Source organism: Mustela lutreola, chromosome 8, assembly GCF_030435805.1.
Source record: "Mustela lutreola isolate mMusLut2 chromosome 8, mMusLut2.pri, whole genome shotgun sequence".
NCBI classification, from domain to species: domain Eukaryota; kingdom Metazoa; phylum Chordata; class Mammalia; order Carnivora; family Mustelidae; genus Mustela; species Mustela lutreola.
In genome coordinates, this window is record NC_081297.1 from 77,956,205 (window position 1) to 77,976,591 (window position 20,387).

The 20,387-nt window shown below is 39.7% G+C and overlaps 2 protein-coding genes across 2 annotated transcripts in view; one reads left to right on the forward strand and one right to left on the reverse strand.

The window, feature by feature from the left end:
- The first annotated feature begins 401 nt into the window (after positions 1-401).
- PYROXD1 (pyridine nucleotide-disulphide oxidoreductase domain 1) lies at positions 402-19,443 on the forward strand. Its single transcript, XM_059187506.1, is given in 14 exon segments — positions 402-435; positions 10,030-10,148; positions 11,607-11,642; positions 11,644-11,743; positions 13,099-13,172; positions 13,174-13,209; positions 14,011-14,133; positions 16,280-16,363; positions 16,365-16,418; positions 17,161-17,218; positions 17,221-17,262; positions 17,265-17,316; positions 17,318-17,413; positions 19,437-19,443. Coding segments are annotated over 14 exon segments (915 nt in total).
- The window catches only part of RECQL (RecQ like helicase), a 54,830-nt gene continuing 53,509 nt past the window's right edge, over positions 19,067-20,387 (reverse strand). The window contains exon 15 of the mRNA XM_059185710.1: positions 19,067-20,152. Coding sequence (XP_059041693.1) covers positions 20,006-20,152 — 147 coding nt within the window. The 3' untranslated portion in view covers positions 19,067-20,005. The remainder of the gene's footprint in view (positions 20,153-20,387) is intronic.

Here is a 20,387-nt window from a genome sequence, read left to right on the forward strand (position 1 = left end):
ATAACACTGACCCTGCACTAACACATCACCTGGAGGCATGGACCAAGGGCACTAACTGAGCACCTTCTGTGTTCCAGGTGTTATGCGGGGTAGGGGATGAGTGGTGCAGCCAAGACCACAGAATCAGAATTCTAAGAGGCAAAGGAGACAGGCAGGACTGGAAGGCTGGCTGTCATGACAGAACAGTAGGGGAGGGGCATCTGGGTATTTGATCTGTGTCTGTTCCAACAGTTCTAGGCTGTGTCCCCTGCCTCCGCTGGGATTTCCCCAGATGTGCACCTGCTTGAGGGCAAGAAGGGAACCTACAGGAGGAGGGTCTGTCTATCCGTACATCTGGTCCCCAGAGAAATCCCTTCTCCTTTCTCCCTGTGCCTTCTGTCAGTTCGGTAGAGGGCGGGAGGATGGGGGGGGGAGGTCAGGGCCCCCAGTCACCAGGTAATGAAAAGAACTGGCCCAGGCCCTTCTCTCTATATCTCCCACTGGCCATCTGCTGTGGGCTGGCAGCCTGGAGGCCCTAGTGCCTTGCATGAGGCATGGCCCAGCTCAGCAGTTCAGCAGTTGTGCCTTGAGCCTTGGCAGTACAGGTCACATGCCTCCTGCCCCCGCTGAGCCTCAGATGTCCCACTGTAATGCAGTCCCTGTTCCCAGTGTTCCCTTGCACGCTACTGCCCACTCTACCTACCCCAAGGAGTGGGCAGCCTCCTAAACTCCTTCTAGCAACTTCAGTGTCAGGCCTAGAACCCCGGTAATTCTGGGCTGAGTTCCAGAACCCCTTCTTTGCCTCCCAGGGGTGTTCCCAGAGTCTATTCCAGGCAGTGCCAGTGCCTGGAGCCACGTGCCAAGGCCTGTCCCCTCCAGATCCACTTGCTCCTCATTTTCCCTGCTGCCCAGGAGTCCACTGCCACCTCTGCTGCCCTTCCTGCTGCGCCCCCAGCCCAGCCACCTCCACAGTGGACACAGCAGCTCTGAAATGCCTCCTGCTGTCCCTACCAGTGTCCTCCACTGCTATCTAAGCTGAGTCCTGTCTCTGCAGCCACCATCGCTGCAACCACCGCTGGTGACTTTGTAGCCACAACCTTAGTGGTGGCTATGGCCCAGGTCACAACTGCCTGGGAGAAGAAGACAAAGAGCAAGAGGCTCTCCACGTGTGCATACCTGTGAGAGATGCAGCAAGGCCTTCCATGATGTCTCCCATCGGAAACCACAGGAGCTGTGGCACTGGGACTAGGAGCCCTGCTGTGCCATGCCATACCGTGTCCAGTGTGCCCACGGCACCACAAGCAGGAGGACCCCGTGAGCTACTGTGTGTGCGCACAGTCCAGGAGGTGCAGGGCACAAGCCCTAGAGCACAGCAGACAGATAGGAGGAGATACGGGGGAGACACTGGCAGGCTCACAGGGTGAGACTCAGACACTTGTGATGGGAAGAGAGACCCTCTGGCACTGAGAAAGGGTCACAAGGAGGGGGGCAGCCAGAAGGGAGAATTGAGGGCAGACCCAGTCCTGGGACATCTCAGATCACAGAATCTGTGTCAGAGACACAGAAGGCCCACAGACGGACAGATGTGCTGACAGAGATGAAGGTGAAGGAGGCCAAGGTGGAAGGAAGCAGACCGGGCTGCAGGGAGGAGGGGCAGGAGCAGACAGAGAGAGAAGGAGGCAGAGGTGCTGCAGAAGGGGGGAGCTAGGCAGGGATGGGGCTGCATATTTGCTCCAAGGGCCTCTTCCCTCTCACCTGGTTCCTGCTGAGCCTGGCCTCCTCTCAGGAGCTGCTGCAGCTGCTGCTGGATGGACCCAGAAAGCAGAGAGGGCGGGGCTGCCTCCCAGTACCCACCTGGGGGTCCCAGAGGCCCTGCCTGGATATGAACACTGCCTCCCCTCCCCACCGACAATGCTGCCATGCAAAGAGGCCTGAGCTCAGCCCTCACTTCTGAGGGTTCGTGCAGCCTGACATGCCCAGTGCAGGGGAGTGGGGGCCAAGAAGAAAGAGAAACTGAGGCAGGCAGAAAAGGGAGGCCAACAAGCTCGGGAGAAGGTGCTGGGACAGACTGGTTAGGGATGACATGGAGAAGAGGGAGGAGAGGTGGAAGTCTGGGACTGGGTCTGCATGGAGAGCTGAAGAAGCACCACAAACAGTATCAGCGAATAACCTATTAGTGATTATCCGTTAATTTGGGGTCAACAGTGTAGACACCTTCTGAGCAGTCATCATCCATGACTACAAGGAGCTCCTCACTAAAGGGCCCCCACAAATACACATATGAATCCACAAAAGGAGAAACTGAGGCAGAGAATTATAACCTTGAGATCAGTATATATGCTGAAACCTAGGTTTTAAGGGACCAGTGATGAAGCAATCAGCCAAGTGTGAAGACATAAGACTTAGCATGTCAAGCTGGACCCTGCCTCTTTCCCCAGGCTTTCTTGGTGCCCTGAGAAGACTAGCTCCCCCAGCCTCTCTCAAGGACACAGAGAGAATTAATGTTCTAAGAACATTAACTCAAGGGGCGTTTGGGTGACTCATTTGGTTAAGCATCTGCATTTGGCTCAGGTCATGATCCTGGAGTCCCTTTGGCTCAGGTCACGATCCTGAGGTCCTGGGATTGAGCCCCATGTCAGGCTTCCTGCTTCCTTTCCCCATCTGCTCATGTTTTCTCACTATCATTCTCTCTCTCAAATAAATAAATAAAATCTTGAAAAAAAAATAACATTAACTCAGGCAATCTAAAGGGAAGTTGTTCTCACAACCCCCTGCTCTGGCAACTACTTTTGAAGGTCCCAGAGGCCAGATATATGGTTACAACTAGAATCCAGGGAGTCTCTTTAGCAGCAGGAGGGAGGGAGGATATAGAGAGAACCTTCTGGAGAAGTTCAGCAGAGAAGACCAGGAGGCAAAATCCACCATGTCCATTCCACTCCCATGGATAATTAGAAGTTTACTAAAGTTAAAAATATCCAGGGCTTCCATGTTATTAAAAGCAGGAGCCGGATTTTCTTATCCAAGTTCTTTTCTTCTCCAAGTTTTACCATTTAGCCTTCTCCTTCCCCATGAACACACTTCCTTTATGAAATACACTGCACCAGAATCTGGACTTTAGAAACTGCCTCCACTAAGGATTTCTGCAAAAGAAATTTTGAATACTTTAGAATGAATTTCCTTAGAGCTGGGGTTAGTAAATGCTAGAGCCAGAGAAACACACACACACACACACACACACAAACACACACACAGGTTATAAAGATCATAAATGTTGCTTGTGTCAGTAGGGTACAGATGGCTGACAAGAGAAAATAGGGGAAAAAGCAAGACAATAGAAGCTATTTGTTTCTCTGAAGCTTCCTCTGGCTTCCTCAGACACTATCGGATCCTTGGGAACCTTTTTGTCCAGAGTTCACCACCTACTGAACTAGCCCTGGAAAGAGGCTCTGAAACAGAACCAAAATATTTGAGTACTTTCACATTCAAAGTCAGCTTCTGGAGCTTTCTTTGAGTCTGAGTTTATAATTAGTGTCTATCTATACCCAGGAGATGGTGTCTAAGTGTGTTCAACATCCATAATAGAAAAGTAAAATTAAACATTTCAAGGATGTTCTGCTGTCGTGGTGAAGAGAAACAAACCAACAGGACATTGGAAGCTACCACAGGAAGGCTGCTGGAGTAGTGGGAAGCATGAGGTTTTGAATCAGGCTGATTTTTGTTAGGATCCAGGCTTTTTTTCAAAACTTTATATACATTTCTTAATTTCTTTTAGCTACAATTCCTTCATTTACATAAAAAAATGTTATCAATAGATAGATAAAATGCTACAAAAGCACTAGTATATAATTATACCTGACTATATTACATTTAGCAACCTTTAGCTGTGATTATCATTTTTTAATTGTGCTATGTTTGTCACCATAAAATACATCATTAGTTTTTGATGCAGTTTTCCAAGATTCATTGTTTACATACAACATCCAGTGCTCCATGCAATACGTGCCCTCCTTAATACTCACCCATTCCCCAACCCTCTCCCTTCTAAAACCCTCAGTTCGTTTCTCAGAGTCTGCAGTCCCTCATGGTTCATCTCCTCTTCTGTTTCCCCCCAATTCACTTTTCCTTTCCTTCTCCTAATATCCTCCATGTTATTCTTTATGTTCCACAAGTAAGTGAAACCGTATGATAATTGACTCTCTCTGCTTGACTTATTTCACTCACTGTAATCTTCTCCTGTCCCATCTGTGTTGATGTTAAAGTTGGGTATTCATCTTTTCTGATAGAGGTAAAATACTCCATTGTATATATGGACCATATCTTCTTTATCCATTCATCTGTTGAAGGGCATCTTGGCTCTTTCCACAGTTTGGTTATTGTGGACATTGCTGCTGTGAACACTGGGGTACTGAGGACCCTTCTTTTCACTACATCTGTATTTTGGGGGTAAATACCCAATAGTACAATTGCAGGGTCATAAGGTAGCTCTATTTTTAATTTCTTAAGGAATCTCCACTTTTCCAAAGTGGCTACACCAACTTGCATTCCCACCAACAATGTAAGAAGGTTCCCCCTTTCTCCACATCCCCTCCAACACGTGTTGCTTACTATCTTGTTAATTTGGGCCCTTTGAACTCACATAAGGTGGTATCTCAATGTGGGTTTGATTTGAATCTCCCTGATGGCTAATGATGAACATTTTTTCATGTGTCCGTTAGCCATTTGTATGTTTTCTTTGGAGAAGTGTCTGTTCATGTCTTCTGCCCAGTTTTTCACATGATTATCTGTTTTGTGTGTGTTGAGTTTGAGGAGTCCTTTATAGATCTTGGATATCAGCCCTTTGTCTGTACCATCATTTGCAAATATCTTCTCACATTCCATGGGTTGCCTCTTAGTTTTGTTGACTCTTTCCTTGGCTGTGCAGAAGCTTTTGATCTTAATGAAGTCCCAAAACTTCATTTTTGCTTTTGTTTCCTTTTCCTCTTGAGGCATGTCTTGAAAGAAGTTGCTGTGGCTGATATCAAAGAGGTTACTGCCTATGTTCTCTTCTAGGATTTTAATGGATTCCTGCCTCACATTGAGGTCTTTTATCCATTTTGAGTTCATCTTTGTGTAAGGTATAAGAGAATGGCCGAGTTTCATTCTTCTGTATATAGCTGTCCAATTCTCTCAGCACCATTTATTGAAGAGACTATTGTTTTTCCACTGGATATTTTTTTCTGCTTTATCAAAGATGATTTGACCATAGAGTTGAGGGTCCATACCTGAGCTCTGTACTCTGTTCCATTGGTCTATGTGTTTGTTTTTGTGCCAGTACCATGCTGACTTGGTGATCACAGCTTTGTAATGAAGCTTGAAATCAGACAACGTGATGCCCCCCATTTTGTTTTTTTCTTTTTCAACATTTCCTTAGCAATTCAGGGTCTTTTCTGGTTCTGTACAAATTTTAGGATTGTTTTTTCCAGCACTTTGAAAAATGCTTCTGATATTTTGATCAAGATGGTATTGAAAGTATAGATTTCTCTGGGAAGCATACACATTTTAACAATGTTTATTCTTCTAATCCATTGGCATGCAATGTCTTTCCATCTTTTTGTGTCTTCTTCAGTTCTTTCATGAGTGTTCTGTAGTTCCTCAAGTACAGATCCTTTACCTCTTTGGTTAGGTTTATTCCAAGGTATCTTATGGTTTTTAGTGCTATTGTAAATGGAATCAATTTTCTAATTTCCCTTTCTGTATTTTCATTATTAGTGTATAAGAAAGCAACTGATTTCTTTGCATTGATTTTGTATCCTGCCACATTATTGAATTGTTTTATGAGTTCTAGTAGTTTGGGGGTGAAGTCTTTTAGGTTTTCCATATAAAGTATCATGTCATATGCGAACAAAGAGAGTTTGACTTCTTTGCTAACTTGAATAACTTTTATTTCTTTTTCTTGTCTGGTTGCTGTTGCTAGGACTTCTAGTACTATGTTGAACAACAGTAGTGAGAGTGGGCATCCTTGTCCTGATCTCAGTGGGAAGGCTGTCACTTTTTCCTATTGAGAATGATACTCACTGTGAGTTTTTCATAGATAAATTTTATGAGTTTGAGGAATGTTCCCTCTACCCATATACTTTGAAGAGTTTAAATCAGGAATAGATGCCATATTTTGTTAAATGCTTTTTTTGCATTAATTGAAAGGACCATGTGGTTCTTCTCTCTTCTGTTATTGATTTGTTCTATCATACTGATTGACTTATGAATGTTGAACCACCCTTGAATCCCAGGGTTAAATCCCACCTGGTCATGGTGGATAATCTTTTTAATGTACTGTTGGATCCTATTAGCTAGGATCTTGTTGAGAATCTTGGCATCTATATTCATCAGAAATATTCGTCTGAAATTCTCCCTTTTGATGGGGTCTTTGCCTGGTTTGCCTGCTCGCTTCATAGAAAGAGACTGGAAGTTCTCCTTCTGTTTCTATTTTTTTGAAACAGCTTCAGGAGAATAGGTATTATTTCTTTGAATGTTTGGTAGAATTCCCCAGGGAATCCATCAGGTCCTGGGCTCTTGTTTTTTGGGAGGTTTTTGATCACTACTTCAGTCTCGTTACTAGATATTGGTGTATTTAGCTTGTCAATTTCTTCTTGTTTCAGTATTGGAAAGACTGGCAAGACCTTTCTTCTAGGTTGCTTAACTTATTGGTATATAGCTGTTGGTAATAATTTCTGATGATTGTTTCTATTTCCTTTATGCTAGTCATGATCTCTCCCCTTTCATTCATAATTTTATTAATTCAGATCCTTTCTCTTTCTTTTGGTTTAGTTTGGATAATGATTTATTGATCTTATTAATTCTTTCAAATAAATTGATTTATTGATTTTATCAATTCTTTCAATCAGCTCCTAGTTTTGTTGATGCACTCTACTATATCTCTAGTTTCTAAATCATTGATCTCTGCTCTAATCTTAATTATTTCCCTTCCTGTGCATGGAGTTGACTTAATTTGTTGTTGATTCTCCCATTCTTTAAGGTGTAAAGAGAGTTGGTATATTCTGGATTTTTCAATTTTTTGAGTGAAGCTTTTATTTCCCCCTTAGCACCACCTTTGCCATATCCCATAAGTTTTGCACCAATGCGTCTTCATTCTCATTGGTTTTCATTAATTGTTTAAGTTCTTCTTTGATTTCTGGTTGATCCAAACATTCTTGAGCAGGATGATCTTTAGCTTCCAAGAGTTTGTATTCCTTCCAAAATTTTTCTTGAGGTTGAGTTCCAGTTTCAAAGCATTGTGGTCTGAGAATATTCAGGGAATAATCTCACTCTTTTGGTATCAGTTGAGCCCTGATTTGTGACCCAATATGTGGTCTATTCTGAAGAAAGTTCCATGTGCGCTCAAGAAGAATGAGTATTCTGTTGTTTTAGGGTGGAGTGTTCTTTATATATCTATGAGGTCCATCTGGTCCAATGTGTCTTTCAAAGCTCTTTTTTCTTTATAGATTTTCTTCTTAGATGATCTGTCTGTTGCTGAGAGTGGTGCATTAAGATCCCCTACAATTAATGTATTCATATCAGTATGACTCTTTATTTTGATTGACAGTTGGCTTATGTAGTTGGCTGGTTCCATATTGGAGGCTTAAATATTTACAGTTGTTAGATCTTCTTGATGGATAGACCCTTTAAGAATGATGTAGTGTCCTTCTGTATCTCTGACTACAGTCTTTAGCTTAAAATCTAATTTATCTGATATGAGAATCGCTACCCCAGCTTTCTTTTGAGGCCTGATGGCATGAAAGATGGTTCTCCATCCCTTCACTTACAGTCTGGATGTATCTTTAGGTTCCAAATGTGTCTCTTGTAAACAGCATATGGATGGGTCCTGTCATTTTATCCAGTCTGCAACCCTTGCTGTTTTTTGGGAGCATTTTGGCCATTCACATTGAGAGTGATTATTGAAAGATAAGTTTTTATTGACATCATGTTACCTGTGAAGTCCTTGTTTCTATAGATTGTCTCTGTAAATTTCTGTTCTGTATCACTCTTGGGTTCTTTTTCTTTTATAGAACCCCCGTTAGTATTTTTTATAGTGTCGGCTTGGTGGTCACATACTCTTTTAAACCTTGCCGGTCTTGGAAGGTTTTTGTTTCTCCATCCATTTTGAATGTCAGCCTTGTTGGATAAAGTATTCTTGACTGCATGTTCTTCTCATTTAGTGCTCTGAATGGCTTGCCAGTTTTCTGTGGACAGGTCTGACATTATTCTCATGGTCCATCCTCTAGACCTAAGGAATCTCTTCCCCATAGCTGCTCTTGGGACCTCTTATCTAAAGTTATGATTCATGAATTTCAGAATTAAGTGTCTGGAGGTCTTTCTAGATTAGTTGACCTTAGAGGGTGTACTTTCTGCCTCTAGGACACAAACACTATTCCCCAGACTAGGGAAATTTTCATCCAGAATTCACTCAGCTATATTTTCTAGTATTCTCTCTTTCTCCACTCCCTTGGGGATCCCAATATCTCTGATGTTTGACTGTTTCATGGTGTCATTTATTTCCCTAATTCTGTTTTCATGGCTTCTAAGCTGTTTGTTCCAGGCCTCCTGCCAATCCTCCTTTTCTGTCAGTTTATCTTCTAGACTACTAATTCAGTCTTCTGCCTTGGTTACCCTAGCTGTCAGAGTATTTGGATTAGATTGGACCTCACTGATACCATTTTTATCTTTCTGACAGATCAGCCCTCACTTTCACCCTTCGAATTTCTATGTTGCCACTAATTGTCTTCTCCAACCTAGCCATTGCCTGGATAATCATTACCCTGAATTCCCTTTCTGACACACTGTTTATATCTATATCCAATAGTTCTCTGGAAGAGGGCACAGTCTCTGAATTTTTCCTCTATTGGGTGTTTCTCCTCCTTGTCATTTTGGTGAGAGGTGGCTAGAGACCGTCCTGGGTCTGTGAGCTGGGGCCCATGCCCGTGACTACCCAGTTCCTCCACTTGCCCCTAAACATCTTTTGCTCTGTTTGAGTGCTTTTAACTAGTTCCCAAGTTAATGCTGGTCCCTAATCACGGGGCACTTTCATATTGGGATATTACTTTCCAATGGGTCGCTTCTGATGGCTTCCTTCCCCTTCTGTTAATCCTCAGATTATCAGTCTGAGCATTCCCACTCCATGTTACCTCTCCACTGATGTCTTCACCCCTGTAGAAATCCAGATGTGTATAATCTTACATCTCAGGCTGATTTCATGAGTGTTCAGAGTGTTCTGGTAGATATTTAGCTCACTTTAGGGGACCAGTTGAAACAGGGTCTCCTACTTCTCCACCATCTTGCCCCCCCTCCTACAGGTTTGTTTGTTTGTTTTTTCCCCCTTTGGGTAAAATACTCCTTAGTGGAGTCATTCATTGGTAATATGGTAATTCTAATAATTTTTTGAAGAATCTCCATACTGTTTTTCACAGTGGCTGTACCAATTTATATTTTTACCAACAGTGCACAAGGGATCTTATTTCTCCACACTCTTACCAACACTGTTATTTCTTGTTTTTGATTCTAGACATTCTCACTGGTGTTAAGGTAATACCTCATTGTGGTTTTGATTTGCACTTCTCTGAGGATTATTGATGTTAAGCATCTTTTCATATGTCTGTTACCAGCTATATGTCTTTGGGAAAATATCAGGCAGGTCCTCTGCCAATTTTTATTTTGGTTGGTGTTTTGTGTTTTGTTGTTGTTGTTGTTTGGTTGGTTTTTTGGTTACCGAGTTTATGAGTATATATTTTGGATATCAACCCTTTATTGGATAGATTGTGCCTTTCAGATTAACCATGTATATAGCATTCAAAAACATATTGTATATGCATTTAACACTTGATTGAAAGATCCATTTTATAACTCTATATCACAAAATGTTAGAGTAATGAATAAGATGATCAAAACACATAACTTAGTGTAGTCTTGCTGTATAAACATATGAGAATCATAACATTGCCTAAAACCTTGAGAACACAAGTACTCTCTGCCTGGCAGTTTTTAGATCATTTGAATTTAGAATTGAATTTATCTCTTCAGGAAGGAAAAAGGAAACACAAACCAAAGCTGGTGCTGGCAATATGGGCAGTACCTTGAGACATGATTGACATGAAGGCTTGAATCCTAAAGGTACAAAAGAGCTATGTGCTCATATACTAGTTAAATCTAAAAAGCAATTTTAAATTCTTAAACCATTCATTAAAGACTGGTCACAAATAAGTTAAATAACAGCGAGGTCACTTTACTTAAAATTCAAAGTGCTAAGACAGAGAGGACCAATGGTGCTTGGCCCAATTCCTTACCAAAGTTGAGTGAATATTTCATTCATCTAAAACTGATTTGTGCCCTTCTTTTTAGTGCCCCAGGCAGAGGGATTTCCAGACCTGGACCAGAGTGAATATAACCGTCCTGTTTTAAATTAATCTTTTCTCAAAGGTCACTTCACATGCATTATAATATGTCAAAGGTTATTAGATGAATTCTAAATAAAATACATATTTAACACCATAATTAGAAAACATGACTTGCTTTTACTCATTCTATTTATTAGATATTTGTTTTTAAATAGTTAAAAGGCTGTGATATTTAAATACTATAAGAAACATATATGAAGTCCTCATCACTGTGTATAATTTCTTTACAGCCTTGGGTAGTTTGGAGGGGAGCTGGCTTCATGGCATATCTAATTTTTGTGATAGAAATTATACAAAATAATTTCTTCCTGCATCTTCAGATCCAAAGATTAATAGTATTTTTAACCTGAGTACTTTAGTTTGGTTCAGTAAACATTATCTCTTATGTACTTGGCACTTTACTGAGGTTCCAGATATAACAGTAATTCGGCATGGACCTACCCTCAGGAGGCTTCTATTTTATTTATTTATTTATCTATTTTTAAGATACTTTTTTTTAAAGGATTGTATTTATTTATTTGACAGACAGAGATCACAAGTAGGCAGAGAGAGAGGAAGGGAACCAGGCTCCCTGCTGAGCAGAGAACCCAATGTGGGGCTTGATCCCAGGACCCTGGGATCATGACCTGAGCTGAAGGCAGAGGCTTTAACCCACTGAACCACTTAGGTGCCCCTGAGGAGACTTTTTTTTTTTAAGATTTTTTTTTTATTTATTTGATAGAGATCACAAGTAGGCAGAGAGGCAGGCAGAGAGGGAGACAAGGGGAAGCAGGCTCCCTGCTGAGCAGAGAACCCGATGTGGGGCTTGATCCCAGGACTCTGGGGTAATGAACTGAGCCGAAGGCAGAGGCTTAACCCATTGAGCCACCCAGGCGCCCCACAGGAGGCTTTTATAGTCTCTAGCAGTTGCAGTTTTTAAAAACTGTATTTGAAATTATAAATGAGTATGCCCTTGGTGTTACCCACCAGTGCCAGTGCAACCACTTGTCCTCTTAAGTTCTGAATGGATTTCTGTTCATTCCTTTTATGCACATAAATTGAGAGGCTTATTTTGGGCTCATTTAGTGTGTTTCCATTTTGTAAGAAATTGTAAGAAATATTTTTATTGTATTTTTGCATATTGTATGTTTGTATATTGAATTGTATATCTAATGTATTGTAATTTGGGGGACATGTGTTATGGTGACCAAAATTTTCTTTTAGTTTTCTCATAAGGTACACATTGAAACTGTGTGTGAAAGTAAAGAAAATATACCTTCAGGAAGAATTTAGAATTTCTAATAAAAAGTCCTTGCCTTTTCCCAGAGACCATTCTAATCAGTCAGTCACAACTGATAAAAGTAAGTAACGTAATAAGAAAAAAATAAAATAACCACTAATTTAAAAAGAAGAAAACTTATTCTTCCTGTATTAAAGAACAACTTTAGATTTCCATATGAAATTTAAACATAAAAATTAACGATGAAACCATTACTTAATAATGTAAGTAATTTATTTTTCATTACTTAGTCCCCAAGTTTCCTAATAATTTTACATGGGGTTATGGTGCTGTAACCACAACTCTGTGAGCAATCAAAGTATCTTACAGATCAAAATGTAAACTAAAAAAACTTGTATGCTGTCAGAGGTGAAGTGACTTCCCCCAAATCAGAGAAAATCCATAAATTTGGGATTAAGAAACAGATCTAATCCCTACTCCACACTTCCTATAAGGACTACTACCATTTGAAGAAATACACTCAGCCAAACTGGTGTATGAGATACTCCACTGTTTTTGAATTCTTTGAATTTTTCCATGGGAAAAGGTAGTGTTAATTTAAGGGGAAAGCATTGAAAAGTGAGTAATCTTGTTAGACTAAACTCTCAGTGGAGTATGATGTATTAGTACCTTTAAAAAAATAATTTATGAAGTGATTATCAATTCAAATTTACTTTGTTAGAAGTTGTATGTAAATTTAAAGGAAAAATGTTTAGAATGCCATAATTTAGGGGGTAACAGGGTGATGGGAGTTGAGAAAGGCACGTGCTATGATGACACTGGGTGCTATAGTTATCTAATGAATCATTGAACACTACATCAAAAACTATGTGGCTAACATAGTTAGTGGCTAACAGAACATAAAAAAATGCTATAATTTTGTAATCCTACTAAAAACAAGGAGATTATAATGGTGATTGTATTATAATTATTTTAGCAAAGGTGCCTTATAAAAATTAAGGATTTTTTTAATGTTCAATTAGCGAACATATAGTACATCATTAGTTTTTGATGTAGTGTTCAATAATTCATTAGTTGCATATTAACTAACACCCAGTGCGCATCACAGCACGTGCCCTCAATACCCACCACCCAGCTACCCCATCCCTCCCCACCCCCCTTTCTGTAACCTTCAGTTTGTTTCCCAGAGTCCAGTCTGTCAGGGTTTTTTGTTTTGTTTTTGTTTTTTTAAGTAAACTCGACATCCAACCCAGGGCTAGAACTCACAAGGAGATCAAGAGTTGCAGGCTGTTAACTGAGTCCCTTAAGGAGTGTTGTTTTAAAGTCCTGTCCTGCCTTCTTTCTTTGTTCTAGGCATTTATCACATAATTCTAACAACAACTGGTGATTACATTTGAGAATAAAAGGTTTTTGTTTTTGTTCTTTTTTTTTTTTAAGGTGGGATATATATATATATATATATATATATATATATATATATATATATATATATAGAATTGACTAATGAAAAGAAAAATGGCTATGATTTCATTGTCAGTGCTGCAGGAATTAACACCAAATATAGACCCTTTTCTCTAAGGCAACAACGTAAGGTGAAATTTCTTGTCTTGCTATGATTATTTTTAACAGTTTATTGTCTTAGTGTAAAACTATAACTTCTAAGAAAGCTGAAAATGGGCCCCTGGGTGGCTCAGTCATTAAGTGTCTGCCTTCAGCTCAGGTCATGACTCCAGAGACCTGGGATCAAGCCCCAAATCAGGAAGCCTGCTTCTCCCTCTCCCATTTCCCCTGCTTGTGTTCCCTCTCTCGCTGTGTCTTTGTCAAATAAATAAATAAAATCTTATAAAATTAAAAAAAAAACCTGAAAACAGTTTAGTTTATAGTCATGTTTTATTTACAGTAATTCATATTGCCTAAACTCCTTAAGCAGTAAACATCCCAGCATCAGTGTCCTCATAAATGGGACATAACGAGCAGTTCATTTGTCTAAAGGTTGAAGAGATGGATACCTACGAAATCTTAGAAATGATTCTTTTAGAGAAACTATCTTGTATTTTCTGTCTTTTAGCATTTGAAGCTCATAAAACTGAGAAATATTATAATTACAAGTTACTGGCCTAAAGTTAAAGTGTAGTCATATGGTTATTGAGTGTTCTTGATGTTCAAAGTCTTAAGAATTTTTCAGTGGGACGGTCCTAGTAGGATTTTGATTCCCTGGAAAAATTCAGCTGAGTTGTCTAAACTTTGCAGCTGCCTTTTTTTTTTTTTTTCCTCTCACTGAAGATCAGCATACCGAGGTGTAAAAATTTGACATGTTCTTTTACTTTAGACCAAAAAAGGCATCTTTCATTTTTCTTCCCACAAATGCTTATCAGGAACATTATTTAGTTTGCTCTGGGAGAAGACGGTGGCCTGAAAGTGGATGCTTCCATGCACACACATCTCTCTGATGTCTGCGCCATGGATGACATCTGCACCACATCCTGGAGGCCCGGGCCGGTGTGGCAGGAGGTAAGCCGGCATCCATCATCACACCTTTGTATCTGATTTTTCAGATTCCATCTGACCGTAAAGGAGTCGCTACCAGCAAATCCAAATCTCTGGTCTTCCCACTTAAGTAGGAAGCTGTCCTAGAGTTTTTTGTGACATTTAAAAAAAAAAAAAAAAGAATGTTTCCCTTTTGGTAAGTTATTATATAGTGATGGAACACTCTGGGATGTCATATCCTCAAACACTTAGCACCATCCAGTGGAACTCTGTGATGACAGAAATGTTCTGTATGTTTGCAGTGTCCAGTCAGGTAGTTGCTTGTCTCTGTTGAGCCCTTAAAATGGGCTGAATGTGACTGAGGAACTGAATATAATTTTATTTACATTTAATTTTAAATAGCTGCATGTGTCTAGTGATTACCAAACTGGATGGCACACTTTTAGATGAATAAGCAACATACTGAAGTATAAACCATGTAGATGATGACCCTGTGAGATCCTGATGACCTCAGTTCCATGCTTGTGGGAATTAGGACTGAAAAACTTCCCCGTAGTGAACAGCCTTCCTCAGCTGAACAACTCCATCCAATTGGATGTCCACATCCTGCTGCCCTCACAGTGCTGCCTGCCTCCTTGGAATGGAGCAGAAATCCTCAAGGAAGATACTCAGACTGCAGCCTTAAGGGAGGTGGTCTTAGGAGGAGTAGAGACACACGTAGACTTTACAGATAAAAGAACCAGGCAACACACAGTGAAAGACCAGATCTGCAGGCAGGTTTTACTCCTTCAGATTAACTGTGGAGTGTGAAGTAGCAGAAAGGCTAGATGCAGTCTGAGAGGGACCTTCAACACTCTGTGTGTTTTGACAAACAGCAGAGATAACAGTAATAGGAAGGGTGCTTTCAGCCTGTTTCTAAAGTGCTGGCTTGTTTTCAATTTTCCCCCTTAGTCATTCTCTGTCAATTCTGTGGACTGTCATCAACCCTCAATTAGAAATTGGGAATTTGTGGATTTGGGTTTTTTTTTTTTTTTTAACATTTTAAACCTTGTAGGATAAATTATATCTTTAATAGGGGTCAGACTCTTCTATAAAAAATATTCAAAAATAAACAGGTGTTTCTTGTTTTGAGTGAATCTAGTAGACCTGTGTCTTAATTTGTAGAAGCAATAAATAAGTACACTAATTAGTTTTATATGATCCAAGACCCAAACTGGAGGGACTCTGAGGCTGTAGACCGTCAGTAATGGTGCAGCAGTGTAACACTGCTGGCCACCCCAGTGAGCTGTTCTCTAGTGTTGTGCTGTTTGCTCTGCTCCCTGCCCACAGAATCCCCTTCACTTAATCAAACTGATCTTGTTTATACACAGAAGACTGACTTAAAAATAAAAAAATTATCGGGGCACCTGACTGGCTAAGTCAGTTAAGCATCTGACGCTTGTTTCACAGCTCAGGTCATGATCTCAGGGTTGGGGGCTCTGGCTCCATGTCTGGCTCTGCGCTGGGCATTGAACCTGCTTAGGATTCTCTCCCTCAGCCCCTCCCTGCTTGCACTCTTTCTGTCTCTCAAAAAAATATATTTCTGATCCTTGTGAACTGTCATATAAATCAAATCTTTTTTAAAAAATCTGACTTATAAAAAAAAAAATTAGTATTCTTACCTTAGTGTAGCCTGAAATATTTTAATTATTTTTAAATGAGCACTTTTTTTTTTAAAGATTTTATTTATTTATTTGACAGAGATCACAAGTAATCAGAGAAGCAGGCAGAGAGAGGAAGCAGGCTCCCCGCGGAGCAGAGAGCCTGATGCAGGGCTTGATCCCAGGACCCTGGGATCATGACCTGAGCCGAAGGCAGAGGCTTTAACCCACTGAGCCACCCAGGCGCCCCTATTTTAATTATTTTTAATGGCAAGTTTATTGAAACATACAGAGTTGGTATCCTCCTTTAATTTTAAAGGCAGTAATTTGTAAAGAATTATCAGATACCAAAATCGGTTTGGTTAGTGTGGACTGGTGACTGCTTCTATGGCAGAGACAATCAACTAGTCCTCTATCTCACTAGATGTAGCCAATCTCAAGGGCTGTCAGCATTGAAACCCTTTAAGGAATTTTGTAAGGCATCTTTAAAGTAAGAACAATGAAAAATTTTCTCACTTTTTTTCTTCCAGATGAGGCTGTGGACCCAGGCTAGACAGATGGGATGGTATGCAGTGAAGTCCATGGCTGCGGCTAATTTACAAGAATCTATTGACAATGGACTTCAGCATTGAACTGTTTGCTCATGTAGCAAAATTTTTTAACTATAAGGTAAGATTCTAGAAAAGCAAATCAGTGTCTTTTTCTGCTTGTTAGTCTTGTAACTAATTGTTTATTTTCTCATTGATTTTACATGGCTTTCATCATTTTAGAAAAATACCACCCATTTCCTAGTTCTTATAAATCAAGCCTGCTATTATTGCTGGCCTTAATTCCTAATTATTACCTACCTTCCTGGTTTACTATTTTATAATTAAAGGGGAAAAAAATGTTTCAGATTTGTTTCCTGTTGGTGCATTTCTGCACTTACTTGAGATTCATTCTTGCTTTCTGAGGGGAACTCACAGCTATTGTACTCAAAAATGAACCAGGTGCTTTGTCATGTATATTATTTACTCCTCTTTACATTACTGAGGCAAGTCTTTTCTTCATAATTTACTGATGAGTAACACACGAACATAAGGTTTAAGGAGATTAATTTGCTTGTGAAAGATCTAACTCAGTTCCTTATTATATCTTTAAGTCATGACTCTAGGCCAATGTAGTCCAGAGCCTACATCTTTAATTCACTAGGTACTTCTAATGATCATAGAGATTGTGTGGTAGTGTCATCTGTACAATAAATGCAATGTCATTCAGATGTTTTCATTGTGATTCTCTCCTCTGACACTTTTAGCTGTAAAATTTTGTGAATAGATTTTTTTATACTGGCCATTCTAGCATAACACAAAGTAACTGTATATCATTCCTTTTTTGGTACTCGCTAGAATAACTTTATCATCTCTGTATACAGGTCATATTGCTGGGAAAATAAAACCCACAGATGTTAGATTCAGATCATGAATTAATGCTGGATGTACCACCAAAGGACAAGAATTCAGCAAAGTCGTCAAGCAACTGGACAAATTATGGGAACTGTCTTAGTTGGTGAAACTGATTTAGGAGAAACATGAAAACTTAATTTTAAATCAGATGGATCTTTCATCATATGGAGAAGAACAGCTAGATCCAAATATTGATTTAGAAGATTATATAATTCTTAAAATGCATCTTTTTAATGAAAATGAAGTTCCACAAATAATTCTAAAATTTATATGGAACCAGAAAAGACCTCGAATAGCCAAAGGGATATTGAAAAAGAAAGCCAAAGTTGGTGGCATCACAATTCCGGACTTCAAGCTCTATTACAAAGCAGTCATCATCAAGACAGCATGGTACTGGCACAAAAACAGACACACAGATCAATGGAACAGAATAGAGAGCCCAGAAATAGACCCTCAACTCTATGGTCAACTCATCTTCGACAAAGCAGGAAAGAATGTCCAATGGAAAAAAGACAGCCTCTTCAATAAATGGTGTTGGGAAAATTGGACAGCCACATGCAGAAAAATGAAATTTCCTTTTCCTTACACCACACACAAAAATAGACTCAAAATGAATGAAGGACTTCAATGTGAGAAAGGAATCCATGAAAATCCTTGAGGAGAACACAGGCAGCAACCTCTTCGACCTCAACCGCAGCAACATCTTCCTAGGAACATCGCCAAAGGCAAGGGAAGCAAGGGCAAAAATGAACTACTGGGATTTCATCAAGATCAAAAGCTGTTGCACAGCAAAGGAAACAATTAACAAAATCAAAAGACAACTGACAGAATGGGAGAAGATATTTGCAAATGACATATCAGATAAAGGACTAGTGTCCAAAATCTATAAAGAACTTAGCAAATTCAACACCCAAAGAACAAATAATCCAATCAAGAAATGGGCAGAGGACATGAACAGACATTTCTGCAAAGAAGACATCCAGATCGCCAACAGACACATGAAAAAGTGCTCCATATCACTCGGCATCAGGGAAATACAAATCAAAACCACAATGAGATACCACCTCACACCAGTCAGAATGGCTAAAATCAACAAGTCAGGAAATGACAGATGCTGGCGAGGATGCGGAGAAAGGGGAACCCTCCTACACTGTTGGTGGGAATGCAAACTGGTGCAACCACTCTGGAAAACAGCATGGAGGTTCCTCAAAGTGTTGAAAATAGAACTGCCCTATGACCCAGCAATTGCACTACTGGGTATTTACCCTAAAGATACAAACGTAGTGATCTGAAGGGGCACGTGCACCTGAATGTTTATAGCAGCGATGTCCACAATAGCCAAACTATGGAAAGAACCTAGATGTCCATCAACAGATGAATGGATAAAGAAGATGTGGTATATATACACAACGGAATACTATGCAGCCATCAAAAGAAATGAAATCTTGCCATTTGCGACAGCATGGATGGAACTAGAGCATATCATGCTTAGTGAAATAAGTCAAGCGGAGAAAGACAACTATCATATGATCTCCCTGATATGAGGAAGTGGTGATGCAACATGGAGGCTTAAGTGGGTAGGAGAAGAATAAATGAAACAAGATGGGATTGGGAGAGAGACAAACCATATGTGGCTCTTAATCTCACAAAACAAACTGAGAGTTGCTGGGGGGAGGGGGGTTGAGAGAAGGGGGGTGGGGTTATAGACATTGGCAGGGGGGGAGGTGTGCTTTGGTGAGTGCTGTGGGGTGTGTGGACCTAGCAATTCATGGACCTGTAGCCCTGGGGATAAAAATATATGTTTATAAAAAATTAAAAATTAAAAAAAAATTAAGTTCTGGACTTAATTTTCCATACAACACACAGAAGTCTCAATAAGGTAAATGCACTGATTTAATGAAGAATACAAAAGTGATAATGATTTCAGTGGGAAAGCATTAAAATATAAATAAAATTGCAAAGATCACATAATTTAAAGTTACTTTTTCCAATACAAAACTGACTACTTTATATGTAAGGATATAAGTTACTCCTGATTTAGCCTTGGAGCAGATTTAGCTAGGTTATTATGTACTTAGCCAATATCTTGGTCTGGGATGCCCGCCTCATTCTTTAGTTATGACAGAAAGGGTTATATGGTTTCAAGAGGTTTGTTGTTTTGTTTTACTTAAGAGATATAGCAATAGCTTCCTTGCTAATATCATTTTTATTGATAACTTATTCCTTTTACATTTGGATTCTACAGCTGTTAGGAGCTGAAATCACTCCCTTTCTGTGATAGGCCTATGTAAAATATTCCATATAACACTGCTATCAGAAGGTATGTCAAGGGATCAAGGATTTAAGATATGTGAACTCATTCTTTTTTTGAGAGGGGGAATCTAATTTTATTTTTTTTAATTTAATTTTTTTTCAGTGTTCCAAAATTCATTGTTTATGCACCACACCCAATGCTCCATGCAATACGTGCCCTCCTTAATACCTACCACCAGACCCTCCCAACTCCCCATTCCCCTCCCCTCCAAAACCCTGTTTCTCAGAGTCCACAGTCTCTCATGGTTCGTGCCCCCTCCAATTTCCCCCAACTCACTTCTTAAATATTTTGCATTAAAATTATTTTTCTCCAAAAAAAAAAAAATTATTTTTCTCCATACTGTAAATTTACATAATTCATGATCTTGAATTTTCAAGTCTTTAATACTTTGGATATAAGTTCCATATGTATAAAATATTAATAAAATTGTCTTAAACTTTTAACTACAAAATACTGTTGTATGCATGCATAAACCGTTTTCTTGGAAAATTTAGAAACATTCATGCATCATCAATTTTTCTCTTCTTAGTCCCTGTATGCTTAGACTGCTGAAGCATGTTTGCAGACTTCTGGAAGTTACTTGAATTTTTTTCTTCCCTTTTTTTATCAGCTCCTTCAAAAGAATGACAAGTTTGAGGTGATTCCATCTACAAATAAAAACAAAGCAAAACACTCTGGTCAAAACTCAGCTGTTCCATTTTCTTTCCAGATTAATAAACCCATTCATTGGTCCTTCATATGAGCCCTATCGTGAAGGGATATGCTGTCAGAGACACAGTGGTACATGGCATGCTTTTGCAGGCTTGAGAGTTATTTAATATGTGAGTCATTGGTTCTCGACCTCTGCTGCACAGGCCAACTTCTCTCAACCAGTGTTGATCA